Source organism: Phymastichus coffea, unplaced genomic scaffold, assembly GCF_024137745.1.
Source record: "Phymastichus coffea isolate CEN01 unplaced genomic scaffold, Cenicafe_Pcof_1.1 PCOF00156, whole genome shotgun sequence".
NCBI classification, from domain to species: Eukaryota; Metazoa; Arthropoda; class Insecta; order Hymenoptera; family Eulophidae; genus Phymastichus; species Phymastichus coffea.
Window position 1 is genome coordinate 79,929 of NW_026706967.1, and position 11,066 is coordinate 90,994.

General features: G+C 46.5%; 1 protein-coding gene and 1 long non-coding RNA gene across 7 annotated transcripts; both read left to right on the top strand.

Annotated features, from left to right (window-relative positions):
- The first annotated feature begins 3,087 nt into the window (after nucleotides 1–3,087).
- On the top strand, nucleotides 3,088–4,531 carry LOC131672700 (prostasin-like). Its single transcript, XM_058950095.1, has 4 exons — nucleotides 3,088–3,212; nucleotides 3,280–3,632; nucleotides 3,701–4,021; nucleotides 4,093–4,531. Exons 1-4 carry the CDS (start codon nucleotides 3,170–3,172, stop codon nucleotides 4,309–4,311), a joined length of 936 nt encoding a protein of 311 aa, XP_058806078.1. The 5' UTR covers nucleotides 3,088–3,169; the 3' UTR covers nucleotides 4,312–4,531.
- A 56-nt stretch (nucleotides 4,532–4,587) lies between these two features.
- Nucleotides 4,588–10,752, top strand: LOC131672671 (uncharacterized). 6 transcript variants are annotated; one of them, XR_009302654.1, is made up of 6 exons: nucleotides 4,589–4,769; nucleotides 5,213–9,190; nucleotides 9,287–9,342; nucleotides 9,462–10,155; nucleotides 10,388–10,576; nucleotides 10,656–10,752. It is a non-coding gene; the product is annotated as an uncharacterized LOC131672671 (long non-coding RNA). The 6 variants fall into 6 exon arrangements; XR_009302653.1 differs by having other exon boundaries at nucleotides 4,588–4,769; nucleotides 5,213–9,342; XR_009302652.1 differs by having other exon boundaries at nucleotides 4,588–4,769; nucleotides 9,287–10,155.
- Nucleotides 10,753–11,066: the final 314 nt, after the last annotated feature.

Below are 11,066 nucleotides of genomic sequence, written 5' to 3' on the forward strand. Positions count from 1 at the left end.
TCTCTCTCTCTCTCTCTCTCTCTCTCTCTCTCTCTCTCTCTCTCTTTCTCTCTCGCTCTCGCCATTAAGACGCTCAGTGCCGATAAGTCAGCGGAGCGCGCGCGAGCCCACGGTTCCTGGAAATCTATGACGGCTTCTTTCGCCGATAGCGTTTACTTTCTTCGCGCGAGCGGGTCGATCGGCGTGGAAGAGGTGCAAGATCGATTCGCGCGTCGCCGAGAGGAGTTTCCACGGGGGAACGGCGCTCGAAGCTGCGCGCCGAGATAGGCATCGAGGTTGCAAGCATGTGGAAGCGACAGATCTGGCATTCCGGCTTATCTCATCGGGCGAGCGATAAAGTGTGCGACAGCTCCTGACCCTGGCGAGAAGAGCCAGGCAGGGGCCCCCAAAAGTCAAAAACCAGCACATTACGAGCCCGTGCACGCTGCCTTCTACGACCAGCCCTCGCCTTTCACGCTACTTTCTCGGTGGTCGAGTTAGGGCGAAGGGTTGCACGCGCGGCGACCTATAAATCAGTCGGCCGGGAGTACCGCTACCGAGAATTTTTCAACGGAGCCTCCTCTCTCTTTCCCACTCTGGCCTGTGTGCAGTTAGGATTTTTTTTTCTGCGATTCTCGGTAGGAGATGCGCTTACTTCTTTTTGTTGTTGTTGCTTTCGGGGGGTGGATCGCCTTGGAATGCGAGTTACGGTTTTTGGCTTATTGAAACGAGGATAATTTACGATTGTAGGTCGATGATATTTCCCTGAACTACATCGTTTTTTCCTTCATTTTCTCGAAGGAAACACAATGTTCGCGAGCGAGCGATTTTCAGGATGTGTGCTTTGATTTGTGATGTGAAAAAATTTAAATAGCAGCCGTTAAAAGGATACGAGAAAGAACGCTCATCTTCGCACTTTGTGCCGGGTTGCGTAACCTCGAGGAAGAAGAATAAGCGAGAGCGCGCCTCGACTCGACGTCCTTCTTAAAAATCACCACGCAAGCGGCAACAGCATCGAGAACCATTCGATCCATTTTCATCCAGATCAATAAGCGTCTCTCTTTCTCTCCCGCTCCGCGTGAAACTCCAATACAGACGCGCACAATAAAAAAAAAAAAAAAAGAAAAAGCCGCAATGTTTTGGCATCGGAAAACGTACTCGCGCACAATGTACAAAAGCCTCTCAGTGGCAATGCGTTTTCGCCCCCTTTCATCACATCGAAGCGCGCGGCAGCGCTAATGGAGGCGCGCCGCTGCGCCGAGGACTCATTGAAAGGTGGTAGCACGTGAAACGCGATCGCGACTGGGCGCGCGCGAGAGAGAAAGGGAGCTTTAATCCGCCTACGCGTCGCAGAGTGAAGTGGTCACCGAAACCGATCGTAAGCGCAGTTTCGCGCGTCGAGTCCGTTCGCCGTCTCGATTCGACGACCGCAAATGGAACATCGATCGCGCGAGCTGCTCGGCCACTCGAGCGCTCATTACCCCGTCGCGGTCCGCGATGGACTTTGCCTGCGCACAGCCTCGATCCCCAACCAAAACAATCGAGCGGTCTGCGCGACCCGTCCTTCCTATATTCACGCTTGCGTAGGCGCTCAGATCTCTCTCTCTCTCTCTCTCTCTCTTTTATTCGATCGCGCCTTCAAAGGGGTGTCAAAGCGCTTGCAGCCACCGACGCGATTGCGTGGTATAAAGGAGCCTCATCACGCGGAGATTTGCTCTCTTCAAAAAGGGTTTCCTCTCTTTCTCTTGGTCGTCCGCTGGGAAAGCAAAGGATTACGGGATCTCGCGACGCTCGGATTAAAAGCTTCTTTCTTTTCTTATTTTTCGCGGCGGGAGAAAGAGATGAGATTTTATAGTGCTTGAATTTCCAGGCTACAGGAATCGAGCTGAGGTACATAGACGAGTGACGCAGCGATGATTCCTTTTTCCACAATTGACGCCTGTCACCACTTACCTAAAAATGCGTTGCATCAAACGAATGGAAAAATAATGTCGGATGTTACGCGAGAGATTATTGTAATTACTTTAGCGATGCTCACACGAATCGAAAATTATTTGATTATTTGGTGCTGTGATGCAAGTCATTCGTATCGACAGCACTCGCAGGCTATTAACGTTTCTGTCGCGCGCGCATGCAAGATTCCGCGCAACGAAATTCGCGCTCGGCCGACACCTCGCGATGGCCGGTGCCACGCCTATCGGCAGCCTTAAAATTAATTTTTCGGCTTTCGACAAAGCAGGAAGGGCTCCGAGCGTTCGGCAACTGCACTCGCGGCGACAAGAGAAAGCCATCATCGCGATAAAAATCGTCCAGACAGTTGACTGCAGCAGGCAAAGAAAGAAGCCGAGAGGATACACACGCGAGACGGAGAAAGAGCGAGCCGAGTCGGCTATTCTTTCGGTCGCAGTCAATTATCGCGGCGCGTGCTGGCGCTGGCCATTCTTCTGGAAAAGAAAAGCTCTCGCGTGCGAGCATCAGCTGCCTCGGCCCATAAATATCCTTCCTTCTTCTTCTCCTTTTTTTCCAGCCCTTTTTTTCCACGGGCTGGTCAGCGGCGCCAGCAGCGCCCGTTAAACTCTTCCCCGAGTTTTCGCGCCACGTGTTTCGGAAATTACGAAACCGAGGGAGAGGAAGTGCCCGCCGCGGTAAAAGCGCCCCCGCTAGATTGAACAGGCTGTGCACCAAGTTGAATTATGACGGCCCGGTGCGCGCATCCAGACAAATGCATCCCGATCCCTCGTCCTACTCTCACCTACATATATCTCTTTACTCTAAACGTTTTGACTTGTGTGTTTTTCATGCTCTCTGTTTCACTTTTACTCAAGCTCCATGCGTCTCTTGGCTAACTATCGCTTTCTATAAAAGCAGCTCGTTTTCTCCGATTACTATAGCGTAGATGTTACGCTGCGCTTTTAAGCGATTCAAGGGAGGAAGCCAGAGTAGACGACACATTGTAATCTTCAAGAATATTCAACGTGTCGAGATATTTTGCTCGAGTTATTCATAGAAACATCGAGAAAAAAAATTGTTTCAACTGCAATAAAAACTTATCGTGGTATTAAAACGAACGCCGTACTGACGGTGTATAAAAAAAAGTATATACAAGTGCGTCCACAATTACTCGAGTAGAATTTGCGCTTTGGCTTTGAATTTTTCGAGATTAGTTTATTTTTTATTGAAAATCACAAAAATGACGACTGCATTTTACTTTGTATATTGCTTCGCTATTTTCAGTAAGTCAACAAAGATTTTTAAATTATGCTAATTAATGTTCTAACATTTTACTTATCGGATCGGCAGATAGCAAACTGGTATTTTCGAATGCAGTACCAATAATGGGATACCGCGTGCAGAGAGCCGAACCCCGCGAGTTCGATTTCGTAGTCTCGATCAGTACAAAATCCGAGCCAGGCGATTACGAAGAAGACCATCACGTGTGCGGAGGAGCGTTAATAACTACGATGCATGTACTAACAGCAGCGCATTGCAAATGTGAACGACCTAACACCGTTGATGATTACACTGTTAAAGTAGGTCATGATTTACGAAATTGGGAAGCCAATTTCAGTATTGCGTCATGGCAAAACTTCAAAAAGTGTTGTTGTGCTTTGCTCAAACGACAAAATACGTGCTATGACATAGCTGTAGTTACGGTAAAGTAGTCGCCATACAAGTCTTGAATATCTAATTCTTATATACACGTGTAAATGTCGTTCGATAGCTAACGGAAGACATACGGGCGAAAATAGCCAGACAAGTAGGATTAGCATTGCTAAACTATTCACCGATAGAATATCTATACAACAAAAGTGTGACAGCTACTGGCTGGGGCGAAAAGCTTAATGTGGAACACCCACGATATTTGCAAAAAGCAGCGATGAGAACAATAACTAGGGAAGAGTGCCAGAGGAATATCGACAACGCTCCAAAAGTTCCAGGATTGGATGGAAATTTACGGACAAGACATATTCTGGAAGACGATATCATTTGTAGTAATGGTAATCCAGTACCGGGAGATGCACCCTACATAACACTCGGAAACGTTAGTTATAGTTTAATTTTGTAACATTGAAATTATGAATACCGATAAATACTCCAGTACGTTACTTTCAGGGTGACAGCGGTGGTCCTCTTATCATCGAGAATAATCAAATAATGGCTATTAATCAAGGTAGTATACCAGTGGAAGGTCCTCCTTATAGAGCATACGAGCAATCATTGCACGTTGTTTTTTCGCCTTATCGAAAATTCATTGAAGATCAATTGAAAGGGACAGAAGGACAACGAGAAATGTTTGGATGTTTTGGAACAAGTTCATTTTTACGTCTTTAAAAAGTTATTATAAATGTACATTTCTATAAGTTAAGCTCGAATACTTACAAGGAGCCAACATTTTTATCAGCAAGTGAAAAAAAAACCAAAAAAGTAAATAATTTGTTTAACTATTAGAAATGATTTGGCTTTTAATGTTATGACATCCTGTAGTATAGAAGCAGAATTTGAAGCCGATAAGTAACGGGTAATAAAATGCATTTATCGCGTTGGTAAATTACTAAGTAGAAAAGATTCCAGTTTGAAATATGCACTCAACGTGTTTTTAGCTTCTTTTACCTGTTAGTTTTCTACGCTAAGTACACAAGTCTCATAAGACGAGAAAAATAATTATAAAAAAATAAATTTCGGAAATTCGACGAGGTGAGCATTGCGATCAGTAACAACGAAGCATCGCACCAGAAATAGATTTCACGAAGCCTCGAGTACATAAATAAGCTGGTGTGCATCATTTAGTCGTAAGTTAAGCTGGCTGGGGTCTTTTAGCCATTCGGTATTTTCAGAATATTGTCTCGCTGTGCCTCGAGCTCTTCCACGATTAACCTTGCACATTACGGAAAGAGAGTAGCTTAAAAGCGTCGCGCCCATTATCAATCCTCGGGCAGGCGGTAATGACAAAAGGCTCGACAGAGTTAAAACCGGCGCTCCACGGCTTCGTCACGAACCCTGGATTTGACGAAATCCTCGTTTCTCTCCGTTCCTCGCTTATTGCGGACGGCTCGTCGCGTGAAATAAGCGTCGCACTTGCGAGATAACGTCGGATAATCGGAACGCTCGGCCGTTGTACACTCGTTTGCACGGCTTGACCACCGCGTTAAGCAGTCCTTTCAGCGGACTGAAATCCAAATCGATGTTGCACGTTTATTAACTGATCACGCTTGTCCCTTCTCTTATCGGCCAGCTGAAAACACGCAGAGCTGTCCGATGCGATCTTCATCACCGAGGAATGCACACTTCGGCTCTCGTTTTCGTGAAAGGAAGAAGAAAAGATCGATCACTGAAAATCCGCTGCATAGCTAAGTGGCGGGCGCATAGCGAAGACGTCGCGGTTGGCCGGCGCTCGCGAGGACGAAGACGCCGTGCCGGGGGTAAAGCAACGAAGAAAAAAGGATAATTGTCGGGGGATGCTGGGCGCTGCCTCCGCAGCTGGGTGCACGTGCCACGCTCCACCTGCTCTCGAGTGCGCACGAGTCCTAATCTTTCGCCGGAGATGCGAGCTTCTTTGGCGTGCGCGCGAGCAGGGTGGAGAACTCCTCTCTCGATGCCGTCCACAGATAAAAACCCAGTGCCAAGTTCTCCCCCAGGAACTGATCGCGCTTCCAAATACATTTTTTCTCTTTGCTTTTTTATTTTTTCATTTTTTTCTTTCTTGTTGCTCTTTTCGATCGAGTGCATCTGCCATGCATATGTTGATTCGTCGCACTCGTTTCTTTCCGAAAATCAGAAGAAACCAACTTCTACTACGTAGGAATGAGAAAGTGAAAGTGATCTCTCTGCCATTGGACATTTCCCTCTCGATACGTGCTACTGCTACGTCTCGGCCATCTCCCCCTCTCTCTCTCTCTCTCTCTCTCTCTCTCTCTCTCTCTCTCTCTCTCTCTCTCTCCCCCTTTCTCTTTCTCTGCTTTTCGGACGATCGGTATCTTCTTTAGCTCAGCTGTCGCGCTTCATTAACGAGCGTGCGCGTGTACGACTGGGCTTTTCTCTTCCGTACGATCGTAAAAATAATTTACGCCTACGTCGAAGTAGCGCGTGTCTCTCTTTTATTTCGTGCCGGAAGAGAAAAAAACGACGTGCTCTCGTCTTTTTTCGGATAAACCGTCCGTGCAGTCGCGACTGGTTTGCAAGAGGCGCCCACGAACGACAAGTCAACACGCATATTTTCCGCGAAAGAATAGGAGAACGCGGGCACGGCGGACACACGTGCCGCGCTGAGAAAGCTCCTCGCTCATCCCACCGTCTGTCCGCTCTCGAGGGCCTCTGGCGAAAGGGCATCTGCGCGCGAAAGCGTGTTGGCCGGCGTAACAGCTGCGTTTTTTTCCTTTTTTTCGTGAGCCAAAAAACGAGCGGGCAAACGGTCTAATCAACGATGAATGGGCGCCGTTAATTTGATAATCAAACGAGAGCGGCTCCGCTTCTGCTCGACGAGAGACGCGCACGCACGCGCGCGCGCGCACATATATATAGGGAGAAACGAGGAAAGACGCTGCAGTTCCCATCGAGTTTTCGCTCGACAAAAACGTCTCAATATCGCGTCGACGCAACGAGGGACAAAAAAGGATTAAGGATTACGATCGCTATCGAGTCGGAGCAAATTTCAACGCGCGCGCGCGCGAGCGCAGGGAGAAGAAAGGGGAAGCGATCGATATTTTCTTCTCATCTTCTTTTTCCTTGGCCTGCCTCGCGAGATTTCAATCTACGCACTCTGTATACGCGCGCAGCTCGGTCCAGCGGGCGTCAACAATGCGCAATCCTTTCGTTGGCCGGGGGGCCGAAGCCTCTTTAGCCGGCACGTCGAGGGTGGCTGCAGGCGCGGACAGGTACGGCCGGAGCAGCGACGCTTTTCCACGGGCTCGCTCATGCGAGTGATCGCTCGAGAATTCCGAGGAAAAACTGCTCGCCGCCGGCCGGGAGAAAGAGTACATGGGAATTCTCTTTTTCATTTCGCACGCGCTGCATTAAAAGGTCCTTTAAGGCCAGACACATAAAAAGAGAAAAAGAGAGAGAGAGAGGGAGGGCGCATTGAATTTCTTGAGATGAAGTTTACCTTTCGCCTCGTGTTTGTGTACCTTTCAGATTGATTCGGTAAAGAGAATTTCATTCGAGGCAAATTACTCGTTGGCGGATATAGAACTCGCTCGGCAGCATTAGTAATTCACGATCGTCGTTCGTTTAACGGTCGACACGGAAGAACATTAATCACGTACGCTTTTTAAAATCGTAGCTCCCACGAGAGCATATGGGAAATATGTTAATCACGTGTGAAAAGCTCCGACAGCTCGGGTAAGCAGACCGAACCCTTTTGGACGGTGAACGAAAGCATCAATCCTTTTTTCTTTCTCCAAAGACCTTCTTAATTTTCATCGGCCGTCATGTGGGATGCCCCCTCGACGCTGTAGACGCAAGAAAAAAAACCGAGAAAAAAAGAGCAGACGGCACCGCTCTCTCTCTCTCTCTCTCTCTTTCTCTCTCTCTCTCACTCTCACTCTCTCTCTCTCTTTCTGATGTCTTGGAAGGGTTACATTGATTCAATACGACACCGAATATGTCTTTGTGTTTGTTTTTTTTCCCTCTTTCTAAATTATAGGGATGTGGCGTGAAAATGATATGTGATTAAATTCTATTGATATGGTAAACAAGATGTGTATGCAAAGTGGCATTAATTTAACTATCTTTCGTGAAACATATTTTGGTAGAAAAAAGCAAGACGCTACGTATTGAAATATAAATCGACAGTGTTTGGATCAATCGATCGACGAATGAATCATTATCCAAAGTGGAAGGTAAAGTAGCAGCAGCAGCAGCAGCAGAAGTAGTAGTAGTAGCAGCAGCAGCAGAGAAAATTCATCAAAGGAACTGTTTTAGACCTCCGGGAAATCCAACTTATTCGGGCGTATACAACGCGTCGATACGGTTAATAAAAAAAAACCATTAGCCGGGTCTTTATAAGATATTAGACGCGGCACGCTCTCGCTCGCGTTGGAAAACCCATAGTATTAATCAAGCGCCACCTTTCGAGCGCGAGTGCGGCGACTAGCCACGTGATAGATGAGGACCTCGTGGCAGCGCCATGTGGTCTTCTTCTTTAGACTCTCGAAAATAACCCTAATTTCGGGCAATATGTCGACGAGTACCAAAACAGGTTTGCGGAAGAAAAAAAAAACGTAACAATCTCGAGGCGAGTTCTGAGACTTCGAATTGCGATGGTTCGACTCGTCGAGTGGAAAGTTACGTTTAATTACGCAAGCCCGGCGCACGTAACATAATCATAACCAATTCCCCCAAGACGCGCGGCAGCCGTTCAACGCGCGCAAGCAACAAAAACGGGGCGTCCCTTTGGCGGTAACATCGCGAGCGTGTCATTTGCATGCGTAATGCTCCTCCTTCAATCGCTCTCTCTCTCTCTCTCTCTCTCTCTCTCTCTCTCTCTCTCTCTCTCTCTCTCTCTCTCTCTCTCTCTCTCTCTCTCTCTCTCTCTATTTATTCCACTCTTCTTTCCTCCCACGCGACCGGTACGCTCGCCACGACGTAATTGCAGTGTAACGTATGTATCGAACGCGCGCGGCTTTATACTTTTCCGATCGCCGAGCTCTATACACCCCCGGTTTGTCGATCTGTTATGCCCGCTCAGACCGGCGATAGCCTTTACGACGGCGTTTTTTCTTGTACGCTTCGGACTAACGTCTCTGTTTCGTCGGCGGACGAACGGACGTTTCGTTCGTCCCGACCTCGCGATGATTTTGTTGTCGGACGCGGTGGCATTATCGAGGGCTCCGCGAGATGCTTGGTGAAAAATCGAGAACACCCTGTAAAGAACTTGTTAACGAATCGTAACTCGCGGCATTTCTGTGAGAAAGTTTTCTGACCATGCAATAGTATTATTCAGTTTTACTCGACGTGTATTGCCTTTACTTTATTGCAGAAGGCTCGCGATATTTTCCCGTACACTTGTTAAATCACTAATAAAAAGCCGCCGCTATTGCGCGCGATAAGCCGTTCTCGGTCTTGCACATTTGCATTCTCGGGACACGCGCACGCTCGAAGGTATTGACAATCGAGCGATGACAGCAGTTTACGCCGAGTTGGAAAAATTCAACGATCCACAAGCTGTCCATCATCATTCTCACAACTTTTATTTTGCTCTTGCTAAACGGCCGAGGTAATGACAGTCGCGTGGCGCACGTGTAAACGCGCGTGTGTCGCGCGCGTGTTCTCACTCTTTTGAAGAATTAGGGGAGTATCGCACATGTTGCAGAACGCGGCAGACGCCTAAATTGCAAGGTCTCCTCGGAGCGTATCGACGGATTCAAGGTCTCGCTCCTTTTTTTTTCTCTTCCCCCTTTTTTCTGCTCGCTGCTCTCTTGTGCAGAACGCCAAGGCAAAGGAAGGAGACGAAAGAAATGAGCAAGTATCAATTTGCGTCTTTACAGGCAGCAACAACAGGTGGAATCCAGTGCGGTTCCGTTCACCCACTTACGCCGCGCGCATAACGGACTCGGATGCTTTTGCAAATTAAAAAAAACAGGAGACGCGTGCATGCCTCGATGTATAATTTCAAATACTCTATAGGAACTATCCAGCAAGCCGGCAATTAGACCCACATATCAAAGAAATAAGTGGAAGTTGCTGATCCATTCAAAGATTTTTTTCCATAGCATCGCGAGACGAAAGCGTTAATTAAAAAAGAAGAAGAAGAAGAAAAAGAAGACGATGTTAGTTAAGTACTATCATTCGAAAGACATGAACAATTTCTACGAAAATATTTTATTGTAACGTTATCGCGCGCTGCTCGACGACGTGACAGTTACACGAGGACAAGGCTTTGTTGGAAATACATGTACATTGCCATAACGAGCGATCCGTCAAATTATTAGGAAACGAGTGCTGCTCAAATGGCGAATCACGACGAGCTTTATCTGCATTAGTCACGGACGCGATGACGTCTATTATCGCGCTTGTAACCGGAGGTATAAATAGTAAGATAAACTCCGTGATAGACGAGTAACAGAACAGACGTTCGGAAATACGCAACTTCGCACACGTGAATATCCAGCAAGATGAAGTTGACCTCGTTAGCCCTGCTTTTCATTATCACCGTAGTCGTCCACGAGGTCTTCTCTGAAAGTGAGAATTTTCAACCTCCGTACTTTCGAGTCAAACGTCGACTCTGATCGCTGAGCTTCGTCTCAGTTCTGTTCGAAGAACACGCACTGAGCGATAACTCGCGGTCCGAATAATCCGTGGAGAAGGACACACTATATATATTATATATATAGTATATATAATATATATAGGAACATAAATCTTTATTATTATTATTATATATGTATCTTTATTAATATTATACTATCTAAAGAATCCACTGATACTCGCTGCGGACCATTGTATAGCCGTAAGAGACGAGGAATAGAGAGCGAGTATGGGAGCGTGCAAACATTTTACCGGTACGTTAAAAGTACAAACTGCTGCGTGGCATACGAATCAGCGTCGACTAATAACATGGGATTCAAGACTCAAAACGAGTGCGAAACCACTTGCATGCAAAGTAAGTATAAATTTTACAATTTTAATCGTCAATTCGTGATTGCTGCCAATCTCTATCTTTAACCAATTCTTCATTTCAGATCACACATGAGTCCTGTGAAACGGTTATCATGCAAAATTGAAAATGCATTAAAAATGTAACTTTAAAAGTCTTAATAAAAACACTAATAAACATGACGACAGCGTATTTATTCTGTCTATACATCGCTCCCTGCTGTTAGCAATGCTAATTATTTGTAACGAGCGCTTGTTCTCGTTCACCCCCATCGACAAAGAAAATTAAAAAGTAAGAAGAGTCTTCGCTCATCCAAAATAATCTCACACTAAGACTTTGACCTCTGCTGAAAATCAACGTACAAAGTTCAGTGAACACGCGAACAAGTGAACAACGTGAAGATGTTGGGCTTTACTGGATCTCGGTTAATTTCGTGAAAAGAAAGTAGAAAAACCGTTCATCGAATCACTTTTTGAAAACCTTTTCAATATTTGTC